Source organism: Dryobates pubescens, chromosome 11 (assembly GCF_014839835.1).
Source record: "Dryobates pubescens isolate bDryPub1 chromosome 11, bDryPub1.pri, whole genome shotgun sequence".
Classification (NCBI taxonomy): Eukaryota; Metazoa; Chordata; class Aves; order Piciformes; family Picidae; genus Dryobates; species Dryobates pubescens.
This window is the reverse complement of record NC_071622.1, coordinates 26006279-26031586: the sequence shown is the minus strand read 5'-3', so window position 1 is coordinate 26031586 and position 25308 is coordinate 26006279. Positions and strand designations below refer to the sequence as shown.

The 25308-nt window shown below is 47.5% G+C and overlaps 1 protein-coding gene across 1 annotated transcript; it reads left to right on the top strand.

Moving 5' to 3' along the window:
- Positions 1 to 12390: 12390 nt before the first annotated feature.
- On the top strand, positions 12391 to 25075 carry LHX9 (LIM homeobox 9). Its single transcript, XM_054165021.1, is given in 8 exon segments — positions 12391 to 12601; positions 12604 to 12702; positions 13787 to 13855; positions 13951 to 14069; positions 15795 to 15997; positions 16879 to 17234; positions 22511 to 22713; positions 23882 to 25075. Coding segments are annotated over 8 exon segments (1428 nt in total). The 5' UTR covers positions 12391 to 12480; the 3' UTR covers positions 24140 to 25075.
- Positions 25076 to 25308: the final 233 nt, after the last annotated feature.

The window sequence follows — 25308 nt, the reverse complement described above, 5'->3', positions numbered from 1 at the left end:
TGTGTCCCCTGCTTTGGAGCAGCAACATATTTGATAGGGAGATAATGTGCTAGGAGCTCTGTGTGTTAGGAATGCAACTTTTGCCAAATTAGTGAAAATGTGTCTTAATATGGCCAAGTCATAAACTCTAGCAAACCATATTTGCATATTCTGTCATACCTGCTGAATATGTACAGCTAAATTATCTGACTATTGCATTTCAGCAGGATATTCATATTAAGAGCAAGGCATGATTTGTCTTCTGGATTGTTCTGGGGTCTTCCCAGACTGTTTGAAACTGGAACAAGCAACAAGAAGATTTTTTTCTGGTGCTGTCTCCAGTTCCTGCTGGCCTTAGAGCCTGTGGGTGAGGAAAGTGTCTGATGTACACACAGAACTAGCAAGAGATGGACTTCAGTGGGAAGGAACAGAGGGAAGACTTCAACTGAGGCATTGAACTGACACTCAGCATGAAGGAGGAATAAAGGGACATCTGATGAGCAGCTGTGCTTACTGAGAACCATCATGATTGGGAAAGAAAAAAAAAAAAAAAGCATAAAGAGGTGATCACTACCCTGGAACAGGCAATGGGAAAGGAACCAGAAAGGGAGCTAGGTCACCTTGAGAAAATCCATGTGAGCAGCTAAAGAAAAACTGAACAAAATTTGGGGGAACAAAGGCCTGAATGAAAGAGTCCAGCAGTAAGGTTTCAGTTCCACCAAGGCTCCTGAGCCTGGGGCTCTCAGTTCATGCCCTGGGCTTTTAGGCATACCTGTCTGTGTGAAATCCATCCAGTGGGGTCAAGACCAAGAAGCCCAGGTGAGGGAAACCAGAAATGCTTCATCACGGGCCCTATGTCTGGGAGTGAGACTGAGTGTGACGGTTTGAGAAGGACATCTGAAAGATAAGAGTATATTTTCTGAGAAATGCCACGAGCAACGTGACATTATGATGAAAAGCAACATTGGACTCAGGGAAGAAATAGGGTAAGGAGGTGCGTGTAGGGAATGTACAATTTAAACTGTTTTTGAGACACATAGGGATAAAGACACAAACGGTGGTTGTGCTGGCATTTATTTCTGCGATCCTCCTTGATAGCTGTGGCTCCAGCAGACGTGCGACGTTTGGAATCAGAGGGGAGCACCACTACTTTAGACAGCCGCATCCCCCCAAAACGCCCAGGTACCTAAACACGGACTCTGCCCCGCCACAGAGAAGTCATAGATGGGCCGAGGCTGCTTCCCTTCGGGAGAGCAAGCGGGCTAGCGGCAACGGCGCGGCCGGGCAGGGCCAGGGGCGGTACAGCGCCCGCGGAAGACGCGGGGCCGGACAGCATTGCCACCGGCCCTTTGCCAGCCGCGCCGCCGCAGGAGCCCAGCGCAGCGCCGTGAGCGCATGGTTTGCATTACGGAAGAAATGACCCGATAATCGCCCGGCAGCGGCGTGCAGATGTGATAAGTGACTCCGCACCCGCGGCGCTCCCGGTGCCGCTGCCCCAAGCCCCGGCTCTCGGCATCCACCTTCCCGGATGTCACGCACTGACCGCCGGTGTGGGGCTTTGGGTAAAATGTTCTGTAACTGAAATTGGAGGACATCAAATTTGGAAAGGGAGGATGAAATAGTGGGGGAAGGGAGGGGAAGGGAGAAGGCCCGAAGTGAGAGGGGTTTAAACGTTCCGTGCTCTCCCGCAAAGCCGCCGCTGCAGCCCCAGCCCGCTCCTCCCTAGCCGTCCCTATCCCAGCCCGGTGCCCTGTGCCCTGCTCGGCTGCGAGCAAGGCTCACCGGGTGGCAGCTTGTTACCGTCCCGCCGCACCGAAGACCTGTTCCGACACTGCGTCCTGTGTCTCTGGGGGAACGAGTGGGAAGCAGGGGGGCTACGACTGAGTTTAAACGGTAGCTGTAGACACGCCGCCTTCACTTCTATAACTTGTCCCTATCTATTCACATGCTAAGTCTGCGTGAATAACAGACTCTAATTTCGGTATGAACACACTTAACCAGGAAGCACCAAGCAAGCCAGTTCCATTTAAGCACGTATGAGCTGATAGTACCAAACTCTTTTGCAATACGAAACCTCAAAGACTGTTTCTGCTTTAAGGCTGGCCAGCGGACCTCTTTGGATCCAGTTACTGGTTATTCAGTGCTCTCCGAAAGTTGCCCACTTGCCTACATGATGTGGCTCTGCATGCAGGCACGTAAGTACAAAGCCTTGTTTTCAGCATCAGTTTGTCTCCATAACTTGATAAAATCATTTATGCTGGGGTCTTAAGAGTTGGATAGCTGGGAACTTATCTTACGTGTTTTACCATGACTTTAAAAGAGTCAGGGACATTTGAAGTCCAGGAAATGTCGTTGATGGATTTTCTGAAAGTTAAAATAAAATACTGAAGCACTTCCCATTAGCCTCATCTCTCAGAAACAGCATGAAGAGCACTTCACGCAAGTTACTTAACTGTCGTTTTGCAGAAGTTCTGTTCGCTTTGGCAAGTCCACCACGTCTTGAAAATAGAACCAGCACGTCAGAAAGCGTGCTTAAAAAAAAAAAAAAAAGGAAAGGACAAGATGCTAGGACCAAGATGGGTTTTGTGTCCAAGGCAGCTCAGGTTTTCTGCACTGCACTTAAAACTTTAAGAATTATGTTTCATGATAGGCTAGAAAAGTGACAAAGGATGTGGGATTCGGTAGAAGAGTGAGTGATTTTCATGAAGCATCAGGATCTGGTACTCCAGCTAATGAGACGTAATGGTTTGTATTTTGTATGTCCAGGAAACAGGCCTCCCGTGGGAGCAAACAGCACAGGTTTCGTTGCTCTCAGTGGAGACAAGATCAAGGCCACAATAACGTACTGGCCAAGCTCTTGTTACTCCTCCGGCTGGCGCCTGAATCTTCACTTGGGTGGTATCTAGGAGTATACCCATAATATTTAACTTACAGATCACATTTTAAAGCGGTGGAAAGAGTGGGTGAAAGCATATGACAGTACGCACTGCTAGGTCCTGGGTCTGTTTTTAGCTTTTCCTTTTTAAAGTTTGTGTTGCTGCCCGAGACTGGCTTTTTTGATGAACCTCCCCCTTTGGTACATCTCTAAGGAGACTTGTCAGGAGGCCAGGCTTTGAAGAAATAAAGTTTCAAATGATCAGAACTTATTTACAGGCGCCACTGAGAGACGGGGACCATTTCGTCCTCCCTCTGCTCCTGGTGCTGTGCTATACCCTTAGCTGAGCTATTTTCGGAGCTCCGGTACGTGGTTTTTTTTGTTGTTGTTGTTGGGTGGGTTTTTTTCGGTTACACACAAAATAACGAAGTTTAAGAACAAAAGATTGTTCTGGACAGTCAAACTGGAATGAGTTGGAAGGATACATTTAGGAAGTGGTTCCTTGGACACTAATTAGGACCATTTGCTTAGGGTTGCCGTTATTTTTCTTTTAGTCTGGAGGGCACAATAGATCAAATGATTTATATTCATTAACAAATCTTGTTAACCATAAGCAGTGTTGGGCTTTTCCATGCTGATTACTGAGTAACGCGGTAACGGCTTGTTTTATTTTTTTCTTCAGTGTCCATATAAGCGAGTTAACGTGGAAGACCAGTACAAAAAGACGTCCTTCAACTCTCTCTCTCTCTCTTTTTTTTAAATTTGTTTTTATGTACTATGTGTTAATGTCTCTCATTCTGCAAGAGCCGCATCAGTACCGGAGACTTACAGTTCTTTGTGGCTTCCATTGCTGGAACACTGGCATTTGCTGCACCTGATCCTGGCTCCCACTCAATGAATTTTAATTGTAATAAAACCCAAATACGCACGTGCGTTTTAGACGCCACATTATTGATCCCCTTCTCCCTTTCATCTGCACTACAAGTAACGGGTTACAATCGTATGACACAATTAATCTCACTTTAAAAGAAACTAAGTGAGCATATGCAATCGTCAGAATCCCACGGTTTTCTTTAACGTTACTTTCGGATGCCCCGTGATGTCCAGGAATTTTTGTTGGCTGTGGTACGCCCAGGAGTTTCGTCTGCTGGGAGGGAGAAGGAGGAACGACGTTCTGCTGTGTCGTGTGCTGTTGTGTCGTGTTGTGCTGTTGTATTGTGGTGGTTCTGTGAGCACTGCTGAAGGCGAGCGATGTTCCCCACCGGCAAAGGCCGGTGCCCAGGGCGGCCGCAACGCTCCCGTCGCGTTCCCGGGAAAATCCGCCCTCTGGCATGAGCTCATGCCCTTCTGATGCTCCGGCTGATGCTCCGACGTCTTTGTGCACCGAGCTCAGGGATGCCTAAGCACGACCGCGGCACCCGGCCCGAGAGCCCTTCCCTTCCCCAAGGAAGCGAAAAAAAACGCCGCCGGGCCAGGTGGTTCCGCCACGGGTCTTCTCCTGACTGTCCCCCTGGCCAGGAAGATGATCCTGCCGCCCTGGGGCAGGGCCCGAGGAGGCTCCCTGACACAATCATTACCGGATTAAATCCCCGGCACCGAGGTGAGGGATGGGAGAAAGAAAGGATCAGCAAAATCGCCTGAGTTCCTGAATAATTTAAATTATTTGATTGAACATCGGGCTGTTTGGTGTCCAAGTTTGTAAAAGCAGACTGTTTGCAAATATAATATGAACTGTAAAACACACAACAGGTATTCCTGAGCATCCGGGAGGTACTGAGCACTCCTGTACGTTAGGGGCAACCTTGCCAAGAGCTCCCTTCATCTTTATTTCATTAACACTAAAGTTCTTCTTTATTTCGTGCTGGAGTTATTGATATCCGGACTCTTGTATTTATCGTCTCGCACGACTTCTCATACAGATAATACATTAAGATTGAATGTCATTCAGATAATATGTCCTCCCATGGTGTTGCTGTGCCCAGAAAATGCCTAGGCCGAGGGAGTATCTCTGAGATGCAGCTGGTCTCCTCTCCCGGCTCCCTGCAGGGCACTCTGTCGGCCGGAGGGACTTGCAGGCCGTGGCCTTGGGTCCACCCCGATACTACTCAGCAGCTCGGAGAGAGACCTTAGGTGAGAGAATGTGGGGTTATTCGGAGGGGTTGTAGTAAATGGAAAGGCTGTTTTTTTGGTTTTTGTTTTTTATCTTTTTTTAATGTACTTTCAAATGAAGCACCCATTTTCACTTAGACGGGAAACGATTGTCATTTGCTTGGTGTCCCATTTTGATCCTTCCTTAGCTTTTGGTTGAACGACATGTCTTGAAACCTATTCCAAAAAGATGCTTATACAGGCTTCCAGATGCCAAGATTTAGATCGTTTGAACGTCAGCGCAGCCTTCTGGTAACAAAAAAACATCCAAATGCATTTCGTTTGTGTATTAATATCCATCAGATGGGAGAAGAGCACAGTTTAGAGCTGAAGTCTGTTTTCATCGTTTTAGCAACTGAGTCCACATGAACATCTCTGGCAAGTCAAGAGGTTGAAGCTATATTGAACAAACTGAATCCAACTATCTGAAGTGACTTGGAATTGCTGTGATAACAAACAGCGGCTTAGCGTAGGACGCTATTATCGCTGTTCAGATAGCTTCGCGTGTGCTTGCAAATAGATAAAGAGGGAGGTCATCGCGGCGAGAGACAAATATAAATGCTGCGGGCTGAACCCAACCCTACGGCCAGGTATCGCCAGTGAGTCCCAGTTCCATGTGCAGGAACCTAACATCGGTACCTCTCACTGGAGGGCCACCAGCCATCGCTTCCCTCGCCGACATGGCCAGGTTCTCTCCCAGCTGCCTTACTAGGTGGAGGATTTGCAATGCAGGGTCCGGTTCTGTGGCCGCTGCGGCAGTAATAATGAAGTAAAACATTAGTAAGGCGCGACGCAGCAGGTGGCTTACTATAAGCCATACATATTCCTCTGACTCCTGCTCCCATCAAAGCGTCTGGAAAAAAATATTTTAGGCGCTGTAGAGAGGAAGCAGAGGAACGAGGAAGAGACTGGACTGCTCCCGCGCCCGCTGTGCCCTCCAGCCAGGCCAGGGCCCAGGCGTCCTGGGCTGGGCTTCTCCCAGCACCGAGGGCCCCGGCGAGGTCCCAGCACGCTCCCTCAAAGTCGGAGCAATAACAGGCGTGGTGGTTATGACAAATAATAACTCTTGCTATGGTACCTTGGAGCAGATAGCGGTTGCTATCTCAGAGAGATTAAGAAGAGAGCACCTCTCTCCCTACATGGTCATTCACTTCCCAACACAGACACAGACTGACGGGCTCAAGCTCATCCTGCCCGATGGCTGTTCCCTCTTTGGTCCAGGATACAACCGAACTTCCTGGTCACCAGTGACTTTAATCAAAACCTTACTTTGAAAGTCTTCTCTATGCAGACCATAGGAACAAAACGGACTTGCCAAGTCTTGGAGCCGGCAGAGCAAAGACTGCGTGTTCAGAACTCACAGTTACCTGCCCCAAACCCACTCCTTCTGAAAAGAGATAGCTTGGCTTTTAAGTTCTCTGCCAGAAGTACGCCCCCCTGCCCTCTCCCGACACCTCCCTGCCTGATTTCTCCCGGTAAGCTGCTGTTATGTGGCTGTACTCTGTACTGCACCACCATGTCCACTGTGACCGCGGACCGAAGCCGCTGTCCCGCCGCGGCGACCTAGACTAGCCTCGCCCTGCCCGCGGGAGGGCGGCGCGGAGCTGCCGCGGGGCCTCCCCCGCCGGCCAGGACGAAGCTCGGGGAGGGGAGGGCTGCTCCCTGTGCCACCGTGTTGTTGCTCGGCTGCTGCCGGGCTCCCTCCCGTCGCCAGCTGTTTGCCGTCACAGCCGAGGCAGAGCTGGGCCCGCCCGCCCTGCCCCAGGGCTCACGGCCGGACCCCTGCCCGCCTCTGCGCTCCTCGGCGGGGAGGAGAGCCCTGCCTCTTCCTCAAGGCTCCGAGTCTGCACTCCCTGACAGACTCCAAGGAAGACCATTAGCATCCAGTGCTCTTTTTCTTTTCTTTCTTTCTTTCTTTTTTTTTTTAAGATAGATTACCAAGATGGCCACAAAGACCTACAGGTCATACGGCTCAGGGGAGAAGAACTGAGACTGTAAATTGTCACAAGAGTTAAGGGAAACAGGCAAACAAAGACAAAGCAAGAAGTTCTCTCGTGTTCCTGCTCCAGAAACAGCTTCCTGGCCACAGGGTCCTTGCAGTAAATCCCTTCCCGGCAGAGCCGCTCCTCAGCAGCCGGTGAGAGGCGCGGCAGCAGTCGCCTCCAGAGCCTGGCCGGGGGCCGGCTCGTGCCTCTCAGCCAGCTCGGTGTATCTCCCCCGGGAGGGAGACTCCCAGTATGAGAAATGTCTCCCGACCCTCTATTTTCCTATTGTTTTGAGCCGGTGGATCAATTGTCATCAGTACTGTCACCTAAGAAGCAATGATTCCGATTCATCTTGGCATCTGATTTTATTCTAATGGGTTAAATTGGGTTCACTTTTACAATTATCCCAGGTTTGACTGCGTAGTATTGCATGACAACTCACAGTTTCATCGGGTTTGGCAAAGCGAGCTTGCTCCATGAATCCGTATATCATATCACATCAGATCAGGCTGAAGTTTGCTGTTTAGTGACTCCATTTGAGAGGCTTTTTATGAAAGTGGGAAGGGTTGATGCAGTCCGTAGCTGGTTCAGTGAGATTTTGGGGGAAAAAATGTGGAAAGATAGCAACAACACGGGTCTTGCTGCTCAGCTGTAAGCACAGAACAAAAAAAAACCCAACATGATGGGGAAACGCTAAGCTCGCTACAATATTTTTAGCAACCTCTCAGTCATCGCCTTTTTTTAATTTCCTAATATGTTCTTCGCTTTATTAGTTTTATTTACAACCACCTCCCCATTAACACCTCACCTGATTACTGAGGAGCTGAGACAGCTAATCAAGAAAATCCAGCAAACCAGCCAAAATTGAGAGGTGGGATTTATTTTTGCTTTTATTTGTTCTTCTTGTTTATTTATTTGTTTGGGTTTGGAAAATATTTCGAAACAAACAGAAGATAAAAAGCAGGTATGAATGTATGTTGGTGAGAGGTCAGAGGTGAGAAAATCACGTCAGTTCTGTATTAAAGGCTATGTAGAGGGGTGTCGGGGGGGGGGGGGGGGGGGAGAGAGAAGGGGGGTGTGAATCTTTCCACCAAGCAGCTTGTTTATTTTAATTAACATAGGGATCCTCTGCTAGGAACAAGGAACAACCTCCATCTACTGGCTAGATTACTGCGTCTCTTCTCCATCCAAAACCCGTCCCTCATCACTCATTAAGGAGGGTACAGTTTTGGAAGAAGCGTCTAAGGTCTCAAGGTAAGCTTCTGCATGAGTCTTTGCTAGCGATGCAGCTATTTAGACCTCACGGATGTCATTTGCGGGTTGTTTCTTTGGTGTGGTGTTTTATTTTTTTTTAAACAAGACGAAATGGTCGTTTCCCCAGGTGTATTTGCAGACAACATTTGGTGCATCTGTGTTTTAATCTAGAAAAATAGCTGCCTGGGAAGACTGATCTATTCAGCTTATTAATAACAAAACCCCAAACAAAACAACAACAACAACAAGAGCCTGTGGGGTGTTGCTGCCTTTTTTTTTTTTTTTTTTTTTTTTTTTTTAGATGGAATGGCTGCTTTCACCTGTCTTTCAATCTAGCCTGTAAGGGAATCTAGCCTGCTTTTGAAGAGCAGCAAAATAGGATCATTTCCAATGGCTTAATTTCAACCGAAGTGCAAATACGTTTACGATCGATAGCAGAGAAGTAAGAAGCTAACAATATTGAGGTCCTTGGTGGTGAACAGTTTAGTGTGAGGCAATAATCTGTCTCCTGCTTTCTTTTGGCTGTGTGATCGCTCGTTTGTGGTCAGACACAGAGCTTGGCTGTGGAGATATGTCTGGGATTACTATGAAAAACACCTATTTGTTCATTTCTTAAGAAAGAAAAACCATCTCCTTGAGCAAATGAATGCGTGTCTTAATTTACATACTTTCAGATTACTGCGAGGTACAAGCACGTTGGAGGTTTGGGGGTTTTAATTCGATGGTGCTTACGCTTAAAGATACCCGTCGCTTGTGCTGTTGGCCCCACCAGCCCCCGCACAGCCCGGCTCTGGAGGAGAGAGCTGCCGTGCATCGGCTTTATTCATTTCTTTAACACCATAATCCGAAAGTTCGTCTACAGTGCACTCGAGAGGAATCGAGGCAGGAGAAAGATATTGATGGTAAAATATGCTGTTTCTGACACAGAAGAGGAATTTTAAACAATTTCGGGCTTTTTTTTAAAACGCGGACCATTAAAAATGCTGGGGGAAAAATGAGCTGTATGGATGCCATTGCAGAGAGTTGTAACGATATTCAGATTTTTCTTCTTTGAGTCTAGATTGCTTGTACTAGCCGCGGACTTGACAAAGACATGAGATTGATCATTAATAGCACTATGATGCATCACAAACTAGCAAAGCGAAAATAGTGTTAGGATTTAAAAACAGACCTGGCTTTAGCAGCAGACTCTCAAGCAAGGATTGTAACCCCGTTGCTGTTATTACTAAGAGCTTTGAATTTCTGGAAATGATTAACTGGAAATGTCTTGAAAAGTTCGGGTACCTGCCAGAGACGGTGTGAAGTTTCAGTGCCCCTGGGCGGCGGGAGGCGGCTGACCCAGCGCCGTGCTCCGGACAGTGCTCTGCGCCTGCAGCCGGGGCACGCAATGTCCTCATCTAGGACAGACCAAATCCAAACCATTTCTGCTTAAAGAGCTCCCTCTCCTCCCCAACGCCACCCCACCTCCCGCCTGAATACCCTCCCCTTTCTTCTAATTATTGTTGGTCAATTATTAATTTGCATGTAGATCTTGTCCTAAATCCTCAGAACTAAACACAAGATCGTTCACGCTATAATAGGCTTTAGACTGTAGCCCGTGGCCAGGAAGAATAAGGGGTCTATAGCATAGCGGATCCTAGTGACCACACGCTGAAATCTGTCCAGGGCACATGCTAATTAGGGAGGTGGAAACAGCCCCAGCGAGCGCCGGGACAGCTCCGGGCCGGGGCTGCAGCCAAGGCGCGGGCAAGCAGCCTGGTTGGAGCAGTGGCGACGCTGAGCAGCGTTTTACCTGTGGGCAACTCAACGGCGATGTATTTCCCCTCAGCCTCGTTAGCCTGAGGAGTCTGGGCATGGCCTTGCAGAGAGTAAAAGCCTGAGAGCGTCTGTCGTGATACTGGATATCGCACATGGGTACCCTTCCCAAAATGCTGCGGCGAAAGGAGATAAAAGCATGCAGAGATGAGAAACTGCGTTCAGAGGTGAAGTGTTAATGCAGATGGATTCATAAGGGATAAACTGGGAGATCTGGATTCTAGATTCCCTGTCGTGCTCTTTGTGAGTTTACCCTCCCCAAGCAAACCAGCAAAAATCTATAAAGACCTTTGCGTTGTAGTGGCAACCTCTCACTACCAGCCTGCATCAGAGCAGCAGAGCTCCCATTCGCAGCGAGGAATGAGATCTCAGGAACATTGAAATAGATTTACCTTGATGTCCTACAGGCCTTTTGCAAACGCAGTAGTCACGTTTGATGCTAGCAACAAACTTTCAGTGTCCCTTTAGGTAAGAAGTGGTCTGCCAACATTAGGATGCTAATCAGAAAACGCCTTGGAAATCCCTGGCCTCCTTTACTGCAGCATCAGGAGCTAGTAGCTATTCTTAACCGTACCTGATGGAGCAGAAAGAAAGGACCCTCTAATTAATTAAGTGTGCCCAACCGGAGGAGGTTTAGTCATTTCTGAGTTTTGTTATGAGTCTGCCCAATTAATTCTAATGGCGCCGTCGAGCTAAGGTAGAGATGTACACTTAATGAACAATATTTTTGGTGTCTGGTTTGGACCGACGCTTTGACACTGCACCTGCAGATAGTGTGTTGGTGAACCCGAGACAGTAAACGCCAGACAAGAGGGAGGAGAAGCGAGCGGTGCCCACTCCCGGAGCTCTTGAGGCGGGGGCACAGTCCTAGCCGGGGAAAGGCAGTATCCCCGCTTCAGGCCTCCGGAGGGATCTGGGCCCAGAGCTCTTCGGGAGCTCCCCCCAACCCGGTCCTCTTCTTCCCGGGGATGCGAGGAATTCGACGTCCTCAGCTCAAGCAGGGAAACGGGGGCGGCGGAGAGGAGGCGGTGGCGCTTCCGAGGGGCTCCACAGGGACGTCCTGGAGAGCGGGCGGGCGGGTTTCGGAGGGTGTCCCTGCCTGGCACACGCCGGGTGCCTTTGGCAACACGGACGGCGTGGGAAGTGCAAGCCACTGCCAAGAGAGCAGATGCCACGCGAAACTGAGGCAAGACTGCTACCCTTGGCAAAATCTCTGTATGGGAATAAAGAAACATTTCGTTCAAACAACAACAACCAAAAAAAAAAAAAAAAAAAAACCAACCAAAAAACCCAAACCCAAACCACCACAAAACAAAAACAAAAACAAACCAACCACACACACCCCAAAAAAACCCCACCCCACCAAACACACAAAACGCACAAAACTAAACACCCCCCCGCAAACAAAACAAAAAACAACCAAACACACACACACACACACACACAAAAAGAAAAAAAAAAGACCCACCCCAACCAACCAAAGAAACCCTGAACGTGCCACTGGAGTGGGAAGACTATCTTACATCAGAAACACACTGGTCTCTTGGCGAGTTTTTTTCGCCTCTGGCGAAAGCACCTACCGCAATCACCCCGGAAAGGTCGGCGCAGGCCCGTGGAAGCTAGAGCGAGCTGAGCCTCCCGCAGAGGGTGACCCCGACCCCCGGGACGCGGCCATTCCTGCCCGGCACCGGCGGCTTCGCAGAGCTCGGCACAGCCGTGTTCCACGCCACACTCTCATAGAGCTGCGCAGCCCTTGGTGGGCCGCGGAAACCGCTCCCCAGACAGGGTTTGGAGCGAGCGAGAAGCAACGTTGCCCGTCCCCCGCAGCAGTCGGGGCACCGCGGAGGGCCGTCGGGAAGGAGGGAGATCCGAGCAAACGGCTCCTGTATCCCGGATTGAATCACTTTGTTTATTCTTTCCTGATGGCTTGTTGTGCTAATTGACTTGTTTTCTCCAAGGAAAGTCTCTCTCCCTCCTCCTTCCCCACACACAGATTTTTTTTTTCTCCTCCCCAGACTGGGAGTACTCTGCAAGAGAAACTACGGTTTGTAGAGGGATCCACACATTTTCAGAGAGATTGTCTTACCCCTTTGAATCTGAATCGGTTTTATAGCTATTATTCTCATATTAAACACACACACACACACACACACATACAACACACTGATTTCCATCCAAAAGGGCTAATTACATTACTTACAGTAAATAGCAGCCCTGCTGTCCAGGGTCTAGTGTGCCAACAGTGAAAAAAAAATTCCAGTTTATTTCACTTGATTGACTTCATCTTTGTGTGAAATTTTGGTTTATGAGCTGTATTCTGGCACTCGGAGGAATGTAGCAACATTCAATCTGCAAATAACATTAATTTTAGCTACTTAGAGGGAAAGAGAAGGGAGGAAACTGGCTGCCTGAATCTTGGGTTACATGGAAGAGGTGACTCGAGTAGCCCCTGAGGATGTCTCTGGGATGCTTTGCAAAGGAAGTGGGGGCTGGGGTACTTCTTTCACGAGTCGCGCTCGAGTTTGGTGTGGAGCGTCCCCCAGGGAGAGCAGAACTGCCGCCAGGAAGATCCTTCAGTAGGGATCGAGGTGTCAGGAAACAGCCGGCAGCTGTTCCAGGGAAAGGCAAGGAAGAGTGGTGTGAAAAGTAAGTGGGAAAAAGGGAAAAGGCGGGGAGCGGGGGAGCAGAGACAGAGATTAGCCGGGACGGAATGCATCGACCCGTTTCCTGCACAGTGATCACTCTCGATCCTCACCCGGAGAGCCGGTAAGGGGAGAGAGCCCCTAGGACGTCCCCGGACCGCTTTGCGCCCGCTCGCTCCCCCGGCTGCCGGGGCTGACCCCATAGGCTGCCCGCGGACGGTGCTGGAGGTCCCACTACGGGTACTGGCGGGGTCCCCGGCCGCATCCGGGAGAACAGAGCTCCGGCAACCCCTCTTCCAGCCCGGGAGCTGGAAGAGCCACGCTGTGCCTTCAGGCCCCCGAAGCCTACGTCCGTCGTCCCGCCTAACAGCCCCCTCCGCGGCCGCCTGGGCCGGGGGCGCGGAGAGCGGTCCGGCCGCTCTGTCCTGCCTCGGCTGCCCCACAAACAGTGCTTCTCCTCCCGCTTCACTTTCTGCGGTGGAGCCAGCAGCAGCGAAGCGGGGCCGCGGAACGGAGCTTCCCCCGGTGCGAAGCGGCCCGCACAGGAGCAGGTCCCCCAGGCCACCCTGCCCCTCGCCAGGCACCGTCCTCGCCAACTCCCGGGATTCTGTGTTTGGGGGAGGTAATAAACCCCACCCCACCCACAGCCCCGACTGCAATGTTTGTCACTGCTTGCCCATCACTAGGGGTTGAGAGGAGTATGACAGGTCTTTGTTGTCTGAATAAAAATCAGTGGCAGCTCAACGGAGAGAACTCCTCCTACTAAATTATCAAAAATGGGCTGGCTTTAGTCTCTTAACAAATTGGACAGAGCTCCGGAAAGCAGCAGTCCCAAATCCAACCTACAGGCACTGGGAACTTTAAAGCAACCAGGGACTGCTGAAAATAGCACTTCTTTTTGCTTTCTTTGTATTCAAAACTATATCCTTTCCCGACCGATTCTACTGCCCCGAGCCCAAGTATCTCCAGTCAGGAGCCCTAGCTCTACAGAACAGTAACAGATCCTTTAGCTCGCTTTTATTATTTTATTTTTAAAATTAATTATTATTACATTTTCTCCCCCTTGTTTGTTTTCTGCACATCTTCAGGAAGCCCTCGGTGCTTGTGCAAAGAGAAGCTCCTGTTGCAACCTCTCTCCCTGCGCTGTGCGCCTCGGTGTAAACATTTTGGATGATCTAAAGACTCTGGGGTCTGTATATGGAAATAGTGGGGTGCAGAACAGAAGAAAATACTTGTCCTTTCCGTCCCCCAGCCATGCTTTTCCACGGGATCTCCGGAGGCCATATCCAAGGAATCATGGAGGAGATGGAGAGGCGATCCAAGACCGAGTCCCGCCTGGCCAAAGGGGGACAGATGAACGGCCGAGAAACGGTAAGAAAGGAGTTGGCACTCTTTGAAAGGGAATCCCTGCAAGCATGGACCCGCACCGGGATGGACCCTGGCTTTGGGGAAGAGAAAGGGTCTGCTTCCCTCTGCCCCTTCCCTGTCACCCTTCGCATGTAGAAATCCTCTCGAGGCTCTCTGTAAACCCACTTGTAACGTTCGGTGCTGTGCTAGTCAGGCTCGTTATGCATTTGTCTAATTGCTGTCGTTGCGGTTGTTCTCTGGAGTGACTGGGAAAAGTATTTTAAAGGCTAACAGGGACGGGTTTTCAGTCCTTAGAGCGAAGCCGCCTTTTGCTCCTCCTCGGCTCGCTGCAGCCGCTCTGTCCCGTTCGAGGAGGGTTGCAGCTGAAGTTTCTGAGGTGTACTTTACTTTTTTTTCCCCCCCTCCCCACTCCTGGCACCTCCTAAATTAAACCGCAAACCGCGACCGCTCACTTTTCGTAACCATTTTTGGTCCGAAGTATGGGATTGATACAAAGAGGCACCACTCTCTCCGAATCTTATGCCCGCCGACTACTTTGCTTAGCAGTAACATCTCCTCTTTTCTTAGTCAAAGGACCAAAGTCTGCATAAATGTACTAATGGATGGCGGAGAAATTGAGCGTCACGCTGTGTTCTATGCAAAAGTGAGATCTCCTTTCTCCAACTCGTAGGGCTTCCGCCGGTCGCACACAAGGCTCTGCACACAAAGTAACGGCCTGGAAAACTGTTTTAAGGCTTTGAGACGAAGGGTCCTTCCTCCCTTCTCTTAAATAAACTCCCTCTTTGTTATACGAGGATTTGCAATGTAAATTCAATTCGCCTTTTCAATTGCTGGGGAAAAAAAAAAAGTGCGAGGAACACAAGTTCAGATGGGAAAGTTAATACGGAGTTGCCACTTTAAAACAGTCGAGACTTTAGAACAAGACGTTCGGGATTTTTTCTCCTCCTTGTTAGTTATCTGCAAGCACTGCCCCAAGTTTCACGGCAGAGCTTTTGTCTCCGTCGTCCCTCAGTCTCTCTTTGTCCCGAGCGGCACCCCTCGTGGGGAGCAGATTAATGGGAACTTGAGGAAGTTTGCTGATGAAAAGCTGCTAGTTTCAGCTGAAACCAGCCTGTCTCACCTTTCTGTCCACATCCCTGGCTGGGATGGTGAGCATTTGTGCTCACTGCGTTTTACACCATTCACCTGTCTCCTTTCTCTTCTGTTTCAAGTGGCCTGTTTTTCTTTAGAGAAGTAGATTTGGCTGGTTTAAGCACGTGTGAAACATAACTGAGAAATAGTTGCATACCTGCACCCTCTGCCATAAACTTTTGATGCAGCAAACCCATGTTTTAGATATACTTTAAAATGTCGTTCTCGTGGTGGGCTCTAAGATCAAAACTCCAAAGTAACAAGGAAGCTACAGACTTCAACTTTGGGACTTCAGAAAAGCAGGGGCTCTGCTTTTCTTACTGAGGCCTAATCAGTCGCCTTAGCATATTGAAATGACATTAGATCGTTAGGAGAGTCCTAATGGGATAAACACGAAGGTTGAATCGCGGTAAATACTTTCCTAAGAGTGATGGTCTCGGTTCCCTCTCAAACTTCCCAGCGGAAGCAGTTTGGTCCCAGAGAGCAGCCTCTTTGTACAAGCCCCGGGCCCTGTGCAAGGACCCCGTTCTCCAGCCTGCATTGCCTGTCTGTCTTTCTCTCCCCGTCTCATCCCCATGTGGTGTGGTTGTTTTGCAGAACATGCCCCCAATGAGCCCCGAGAAGCCTGCTTTGTGTGCTGGTTGTGGAGGCAAGATCTCAGACAGATATTACCTGCTGGCTGTTGACAAACAATGGCACCTCAGGTGTCTTAAATGCTGTGAATGTAAACTGGCTTTGGAGTCAGAACTCACCTGCTTTGCCAAGGACGGCAGTATTTACTGCAAGGAGGATTATTACAGGTACAGCAATCAGTCCCCATGGGTTCGAAAGCACATCCTCTAACAAGGCATCATGAACCGAAACACTCTTTTCTCTACATGGGCTTTCAAAGGTAGCTTTTCGCAGTCAGCGATTCCTTAATCCTGTAAACGTGTCCCCTCCGAAAAGTCTCTCACGTTTAAGAACTGAACGGATCGTCAGGGGACACGCCGACTGAGCATGTGTGGCAGTACGCAAACAGGCAAAGGGGAAGACCGCGGCTCTCTCGCTGCTCTGCGGTTTCCTTTCGTAAAGAGCAGCATAAGACTCAGCAGAAGATTCCTTCTGTTCGTAGCTTGGAGTTTTTCCGCGGGGAGGGGAGCTGGCCCTGAGGCTGGAGCGGCTAGCAGTGGTGGGGCCCGCGCCGCGCAGGAGCCCACTGCTCCGTGCCCAGCCGCGCGGCTGCCCCGCGGAGGGGTCCAGGCTCCCGGGCCCCGGAGCTGGCACTGCTACTCCCTGCGTGTCTCGGGGCTCAGCTCCACGCAGCCCGTCTCGTCTTTACACGGATGGCAGGGCACCAGGGGCTTCTCTCCCCCGGCCCGCCTCCTTTCAAGCACACGGACAGCGGGAAAGCTTTTGCAAAGGTTCTAAGCGAACAGGTCAACCTGGCAGAAAGTGTAGGGCGCTCACCTTGGGACCTCAACGTCGGCTCCCCGGTGGCATTCCCGACAGCCGGAGCACCGACTCCCGGCGGGCTAAGGGCCGCAGCCGGCAGCAAGGGGCGTCCCGGGGCCGGGGAGGGCGCGACCCTGAGGGGACAGCTCCCTGCCGACCTCCCGTGGCCGTGAGGGAAGATTGGCGGCACTGAATCAAGGCCTGCCTTTCCCTTTCTAGTTGATGCCCACTTTTTTGTTTCTTTCAGAAGGTTCTCCGTGCAGAGATGTGCCCGCTGCCACCTTGGGATCTCAGCCTCTGAAATGGTCATGAGAGCCAGGGAGTCGGTTTATCACCTGAGCTGCTTCACCTGCACCACCTGCAACAAGACTCTGACCACAGGAGATCACTTTGGCATGAAGGACAACCTGGTTTACTGCAGGGCCCACTTTGAGTCCCTTTTGCAAGGAGAATATACTCCTCAGCTGAGCTACACTGAGCTGGCTGCCAAGAGTGGAGGGCTGGCCCTGCCTTATTTCAACGGCACTGGCACAGTCCAGAAGGGGAGGCCCAGGAAACGAAAAAGCCCTGCCTTGGGAGTGGACATCGTCAACTACAACTCAGGTGGGAAACACACACCAAACATCACCCAGTTCATCCAAAAAGAGTATTTTTGGACTTCCCCTCAGCTAGGCAGTACATGAATAACTCAGCCAGGCCAAATCTTGTTTAAGCATTGGAAAATCAAACAAACAGCCCTCTGAGGGTTGGAGTGTTTGCAAGAAAGCTAACAGCAGCCTTCCTCAAAGGCTGTCTTCGTCTATTAATGTCAAACACCCAAACTTAGCAACTTCCCAGGGTAAAGGGGAAAAAAAAAAGGGCATCCCAAACCCACAGTGTTCTTTCTCTATGGGAACCTCAGAGATAATGATATCATTAATAGTAGTTTATTAGCAAAATGCACTTAATCTGTTAGACTTCAAATTAGGAATAATGAAACAGATTGTGAAAAAAAAGAGGAAAAAGATATAGTAGAAGTTATATCTTCTACAATGCCAATGTAGTATACACAGAACTCGATATAGATACTAAATTTATAGTAGCTAATTCTTTAGGCTAAATAACCCTGTTTACTGGCACATAAACTATCAAACTGTACAGGAGGCCAACAAGTAAACGTTCTTGCCTGTCACCAAGCCTTAACAAATGTAATTAAGGGGAAGAGTTTCTGCAAGTGTTGCTTCTAATTAAATTTCTTCCCTAACTCCAGTCACTTAAGTAGTCAAACCATGCTTAAACACAGCGTTAAGCGGTCGAGGTAAAGGAGTTTCAGGTATGATCAAGTGGTTTAAGTGTCATTTCATTAGATGGAAGACCAAAGCAGTAAGGCAACATTTGAATTAACAAGTTACCGACCCCAAAAATTCTTCAGCGAAACTTGAGCTTCCTCTGGACGGTGATGAGGAAAGAAGAGTGCGGTCAGCGAGAGTAGTGCAAGGTGTTTCCCTGTGAAAAGGGGGACGGTTCCGGCCGGGGCAGGGAGCGCTGGCCTTGCGGGAGCCGGGAGATGGGTCGTAGCTCGCCCTCCAACAAACGCAGGTCGGCAACACCGCACTGCTTTCGGCGCGGAGCACTCCCCTCCACCCAAGCTCAACCCCCCAGCCTCTGAGACCATAAGCAGCCCTCCGCCGCGCCCCCCCCGCCCGCAAGCCCTCTCTATCCCTCCCCCAGCACCTCCTCCGGGGCTGCTTGTGAAACAGGCTTTAGCTGGGAACTGGGTAGCTGTGCGAGGCTATTTCATCTCCTCTGATGCGTAGACCTTGGAGCCAGGGTAATCACTGCGCTAATTGTTCCTTGTTAATTGAAGATGACATTGGAATCCCTGGCTATGGAGCAGTTTCCAATCAATCCTGAAAGCTGCTAAAGAAAAGGGAACCTGTAGTCCAGCCAGGATTCATTCAGTCGCGGCTTCCAGCGGTGGACTCCCGTATGCCCGACCCTCGGTCCTCGCTGTCCCTGATCCGCGCACCGTCACCCCAGTCCCCCACATCCCTTAATGAAAAAATGTATAGGGACAATTTATTGTTAGAATTATGATCAGAAATTAGGGAAGGATGAAAAGTTATGGATGTGATAAAACATCCTTTAAACTTCAGATCAGGACTGAAGAGTGACATTATGTGAGAACGCCATCACAGTTTTTGTGTGCTAGTCTTAAAAATCTACCTCTTTACCGAAACGGGGAATATAAAATATATCACTGGCTTCAAACGAGATTCAAAAGCATTGTGAAAATACAGCTCACTGAATTGAGATATCGCAGAGTCCTCCAGGCAAAGGAGAGAAAAAAAAATCCCAAACAACACTGATGTTTTGGGCTCAGGCTAGATGGATGAGTAGTTTAATCTGTTAAGGCTTCTATCTATCTACCTATCTATCTATTTACTGTTATCTAGCAATGTCCAGGGTTGACACGTGGGCTCTCGAGAAGATGCAGTTTGCAGCCAAACTGGGCATTCGGTGCAAAGGACTCCAGCCCATTGACCCACTGGGCTCCAGATCCAGGGGGGAGTAAAACAAATTTGTAACAGTTAAGGAACGAGCTACCATAAATGAAATAACTTCTCGAAAGAAATGCCACCCCCCCCGCCAACCTCTAAATCATTAGTGGCCACTTTCCTACACGCATGTTTTCGTCCCTGCCCTATGATTCAGTAATGGCTCCTGCACGTACTCTTTTTCAAAAGGCACTCAGTCCACAGCAGATTAAGTGTTGGGCACCCGGCTGCCGCCTCCAGCGAGAGCGGCGGGACACAGGCTGGCCCTGAAGCACGACCCTGTAACCCGCCCCGCAGCCTGCCCCGGGCCCTTCTCCCGGGCACTGGCTGAGGTCCGTGCTGCCCTTCCCACAGCGAGCCCGGCGCGGCCCGGCACCGCGGCTTGGATCACGGGGCTGGTGGCGCGATTCTCCCGCCCCTGCCCAGGCTCCCCGGCATCTCGCGGCTAGCACAGGAGACCTGAGGTCAGAGGCACAACCCTGACCTGCCCGTCGCCCATCTGCCGGCGGACCGCCTCCGCCTCTGAGCAGACAGCGCAAGTTTACTCCTGTCACTCGGTGTTTGCTGAGAACGGCGAATTTAACTTCCCCAGTAAACCAAAGATATATCCCACCGAAAGAGTTATACCCTAGGGTGTCCCCATCGATATGGCAAGCCATCAAGGAAAACAAATCCAGCCTTTAAACCCAAAACAATGCACTAACTCCGATTAAGCTACAAACCTCACCAGCTGAGCATAAACCCAGCCGCATTCACAAGCGAGCCAGCAGCACCCAGCTCAGATTGTGTGCACATTGTGCTGTAGGGGAGCCTAGTACAGGGCCAGAAAGGAAAATTGTATTCTGTTGTCAGATCTGAAACAGCCTTTTTATTCTGTATTTTGTTTAGGAGTTTAATTTCTGTTTCTCAGCTTCTTGGTTGTAAAGTGGAAACACAACAATAAATAACTCAAAATGTTGTGAGCTAAAAGCCATTCATATTTGTGAGCTGTCTGGAATTAATGTGAAAAATGGAAGAAACTATTCAAAAGTACTTAAAACATTCAAGGCTTTCTCTATATTACCTCTTATATCATAGAATTAATATGTATTTTGAGTGAAACTGTGTTGACTTACAACCCACAGGATATAGAAATGAGATGGTGAAGAAGATTTCCCTAGGAAAATATTTTACACAGCTGTTGCTCAAAGAGTCGTTTACATTATTTCATTATATGTATGTGTGAAAAACTATGAAGAGTTCAGTTGAAGAATTCCTGGCAATGAAAAGCAAACTGTTCTAGCTTTTTCCAAAGCAAAATTAAACCCCTCAATCCTGCTGCAAAAAAATGAGCAAGACTGTCTTGCTTGGGTTTTTTGCTTCTCTTAGATCTCGAGGAGATAGCATAAAACTCTGCTCTATGGTGTGGCCAAACCACATAATGTTGTTTCACTCACATCTAATAGAGAGTGAGCTAATCATGATATAAACTAGGATTGTCTAGGGATGCTTGGAACTCTCTTCCCATTTTCTCTTGAAAATAAAAGCCAAAATAAAGTATATTGTGGACAAAAAAAAATGGATTGCAGAAGGAAAGACAATAAGCAGGATAGAAGAGCCCAAGGAAGTTCATGTTTGCTACTTGTAAACCTGAGCAACCCAAGGAACACAGCACAAACAGCTTGAAACTTCCTGAAGTAAAACCTGGGGACTTAATTCTAGTGCTCTGATTTATGTCAACTCATAAGGTATGGCCCACATAGTTTGACTGAAGATAGTGTGATTGCTTGTGAAAACATGCAGTAAATACAATCTGAATCTGGTCTGAAATTGTGTTTAAGGCAACTTTCAAGTCCTGGTGTTTTCAGAAGTGTCACTTAATTTTGTTTGAAAGTGCAGATATACTTCTCCCCCAGACTAGAATCAGATCTGGCTATAATTAAATATTCACCTGATTTTCTGTCAGAGTGTTGTCTTCTCAGCATCTGTTCATGTTGACTTGTCTTATAATTCAAAAGACAAAAAACATGTTCATGAGGATTTTTATTTTCTCCTGGTTTCAAGTTGCTTTGCCTCTGCTTTTAGCACTGTCAACGTCAGTCTGTCTGCATTGTGTGTTTTCCCTCTCTTTCCTCTTTTCTCTTTCTCTCTGTTTTTTTTTTTTTTTTTTTTTTTAACTGGGTATCAACTGGGCTGAGTAAATAATCCTGTAACTATTGGAAAGTAGTTCAAAATTCAAATGAGCAATTGATGAAATTTGGTCTGGTTTACAGACACTCTGGAACATTTTAAATTATCTATTATTTAATTAATATTCCCTGCTATGATAACACCATTAATTTTCTCCTGTGTGACTGAGCTATCTTTATAAAATGAGATCCTGTAGATTGATAATCCATTTGTTTGTTGTTTTTTTTTTGTTTTTTTGTTTTTTTTTAAATTTAAAAATAAATCTATAGATGTCTTTCTTGCTAATACTGTCATTTCTTTCCTCAATAATGACACTACGGTCAAAGATGCTATGGTCCCCATACAGTTGCACTTCCTGAGAGAATAATCTGAAACAAAGTAATCTGTCATAAACACTTGGAAAATCCTGAATCCAGGAAGCTTTTAAAGTTCAGAGCCAGTAGCTTATAGAAATGCCCTAAATCAGCACGAAGTAAGTCACTACTGACTGGGATTGAGATTGAGGGACTGAATCAAGCCTTGATGCAACTGCTTTCTAGACATGTTTTACAGGAAAAGGTCTCTCAGCAGTTCTTATAAATTCCCGGGCAAAGTCCAAATGCATTCATTTTATTCAGCAAAAACTTCCAGATTTTATGTTTTCTTGGTGAACTGTCTTAACATCTCTTTGTATAGGTGCTAGTGATTCGGGGGAAAAGCACAGGGACATTAAAAATGCTCTTTGACCTTTGTTCTTCTCTCAAGATAAGAGTGTTTCGATGAATGAGATTTCAAAATCTGAATGAGATTTCAAATGACTCTTTGAACACCCAAAGCAAAACCATCACCACAGGGAAAAGACTTGTTTGAAAACAAATGCCAAAGGAGAAAGAACTTTCTAAGTCTCCTCTTAGTAGGTAAAGGCCCAGGGGACATAGCATGTTTCCAGAATAGGGAAAGATCACCTTATGGATCTTTCTGGCCTCATTCAGTTGCCGCATCTGTACTTATCTTTGCACTGTCTAAGTTGTTCCTTTCTTCCTTCCTGCTTGCCTGCCTTCCTGTTTTCCTTCCTGCCTTCCTTCTCTCCTTCCTGCCTTCCTAACAGTACATGATTCAAGATTTTTGCCTTGATTAATTTATCCCCCATGATGCATATCCATTAATTCTTTGTTTCAATTTTTAATTGAACAGGTTGTAATGAGAATGAGGCAGATCACCTGGACAGAGACCAGCAGCCTTATCCCCCATCCCAGAAGACAAAACGTATGCGCACCTCCTTCAAACACCACCAGCTTCGTACTATGAAGTCCTACTTTGCTATCAACCACAACCCAGATGCCAAGGACCTCAAGCAGCTTGCCCAGAAAACAGGCCTGACCAAAAGAGTTCTGCAGGTAAGAAGCCACATTACAGGCTTGACAGAATTTCCCCCTACCCCTGCCAGTCAACAGCACTTCCCTTATGTGTAATATACATAGAAGTACTTTTGCTGGAGGTGTCCCTAGTGGGTGTGCAGATAGGTATTACATGGCAGGAGGACTGAATGTATGCCTTATCACCCTAAGGCAGACAAATACTAAAAAGTGATTTGTAATTAGTTGCATCCTCAACAAGAGGAAACCATGTCCAGAGCCTGCCAACCCAGGAGATATCCTGGGATATGTACTCTCTCTGTGGTTACCTTATTAAGAACAGAGGCAGCAAATCTACTTGTTCTGTACACACTGGGTGAAGCCTTTGGGCTCCCCTGAAGTAGTTGATGTGGCCCTCAAGTAAGCAGTTTCCCCAATATGTAGGAAGAAAATTTTGACCAATATGACCAACCAGCTTCCTCTCTTAATACTTATTATAATTGAGGGGCTATACAGTAAAAAGCCACTTCCCTGTGAAGGACAGCCTAACAAATTATACTAAAACAGTCCCGATACAGCGTCTGCTAGCTCAGTGAAGTTAAAGAGAGGTGTGTATTATGTGCAGAGTGTCAAAGAAGGGCAGTGATCATGGTAGAAGGAGAATCTATTTGCAGCAATTCCTTGTCCGTATTATGTCACCTAAAGAATTGTCAGTGAACCTTACAGAACAGAAAGGCTAGGTGACCCATATCAACAACCTGCATGACAGGGGTAGTGTAATTACCCCTCCTTCCTCTTTTAAAATCATCAAGGCAAATTTTCAGCCTACACAAAAAAATCTGCTCATTCACCCTTTGCCTCAATCTTTATCTTGACCCCAACCCTTCCCTGCCCAAGAATACACTACATGGCCATCAAGAACGTTGCCTTCTTTTAGTGAGTGAGTGAGCAGATTTTTTTAAGGCTACTCTATGAGGTCTGGACACCGGGCTGCAATGTTCCAGTGAGCTCCCGTAGCACTGGGCTTTGTACACAGGGTCCCACCTGTGAAAGAGTATCACCAGTAGCAAAGGAAGCTATAAAGTGATTTAGCTGATTTACCACACAAAAACCAGACTTCAAAAAATGACTTTAAAAGCAAGAACAAAGACAAAAAATAAGCAAAACGAAGCTAACATCGGTAAAGAAATCAATTGGGATTGGTTTGCAGGTTTGGTTTCAAAACGCAAGAGCCAAATTCAGAAGGAACCTTTTGCGGCAGGAGAATGGGGGTGTCGATAAAGCTGATGGCACCTCACTTCCGGCACCGCCCTCAGCAGACAGCGGCGCACTCACTCCACCCGGCACTGCGACCACTTTAACAGACCTGACCAATCCCACTATCACTGTAGTGACATCAGTGACCTCTAACTTGGACAGCCACGAATCCGGGAGCCCCTCACAAACTACCTTAACGAACCTTTTCTAACATTTCATTTATTTTTTATTTTATTTTATTTTAAAAAAATTCTTACTCTTCTTCTTTATTATTATTAATTATTATTATTATTTTTATTATTTTCAAGCCTTTTTTTTTTTAATAAAAAGAAAAAGAAAAAAAGAAAAAAACAACCAACAACAAACCCACAAAATTATTTGGGAAAATAAACAGCTTGATGTGTAGCATCTGCAGCCACTTGGCAAATGAGTTTGAAATAATATGTTGCTATTAGAAATGAACATTTACTGTTGTTAAATTGTACTCAATTTTTTAACATTAATCAAGTAACTGAAGAGAAGGTTATGATTCACTCTGATAAGTGCCTCTTAAAATTGTATGTTACTTATTTCCACAACCTTGAAAAAAATTACTACCACTAAAAAAAAAATAAGAAGAAAAAAAGAAAGAAATTCTTTTCTCGCCTTGATAACGACATAAAAATCAGTTTAATTATAGCGAGTAGAACACTGCTGCAGGATTGTATGTTCACTTGCCACATTTAAATGCCCCAAATTTGAGTTTATTTTAGAAAAAGTTTTTCATGATTTATTTTTTAAATGTTGAAAAATGAGTAAAAAATTAATTATACTAATAAGTGCAACAGTCAGGCTGGAAGTACCAGTGATTTTTCCTAATGCATTGGTCACAAGCCTGATCCTTCCTGAGAACTGGGAAGTCTCACTGGGATAGCTCCTCTGCCAGTTCTTCACTGGGACTTTCTTGGCCACCACTGAAATCTGTACCTGGATGGAGGGCTTGGAGAGAGACACCCAGTGATGAGAGTGCACATGGGTGAGGACGGCAGGATCAGGCTATTAGTCTCCAAATTTGTGTCCTGCATATTCTTAAGGAGGCAAGATGCAGAAAATGCCCTCCAGAATGAGCTCACTCTAACTAAAATATTGTTAAAGTAATAATAATAACAACAACAACTCAAGTGAGGAGTCCTAATGATCTAAAATATTGCATAGGGAGGGGTTTTAATTTTTGTCTTTTTTTTTTTCTTTCTCTTTTTCTTTTATTTATTTATTTATTTATTTATTTTTACAAGAGAGTGGTTCACTACGTGGCCTTGGTGCTGTATCATTAAAGCAAACAGGAGGCTGCCCAGCTACCTTAGTGAGCACAAAAATAATTTCCAAAAAGTTGTACACGTG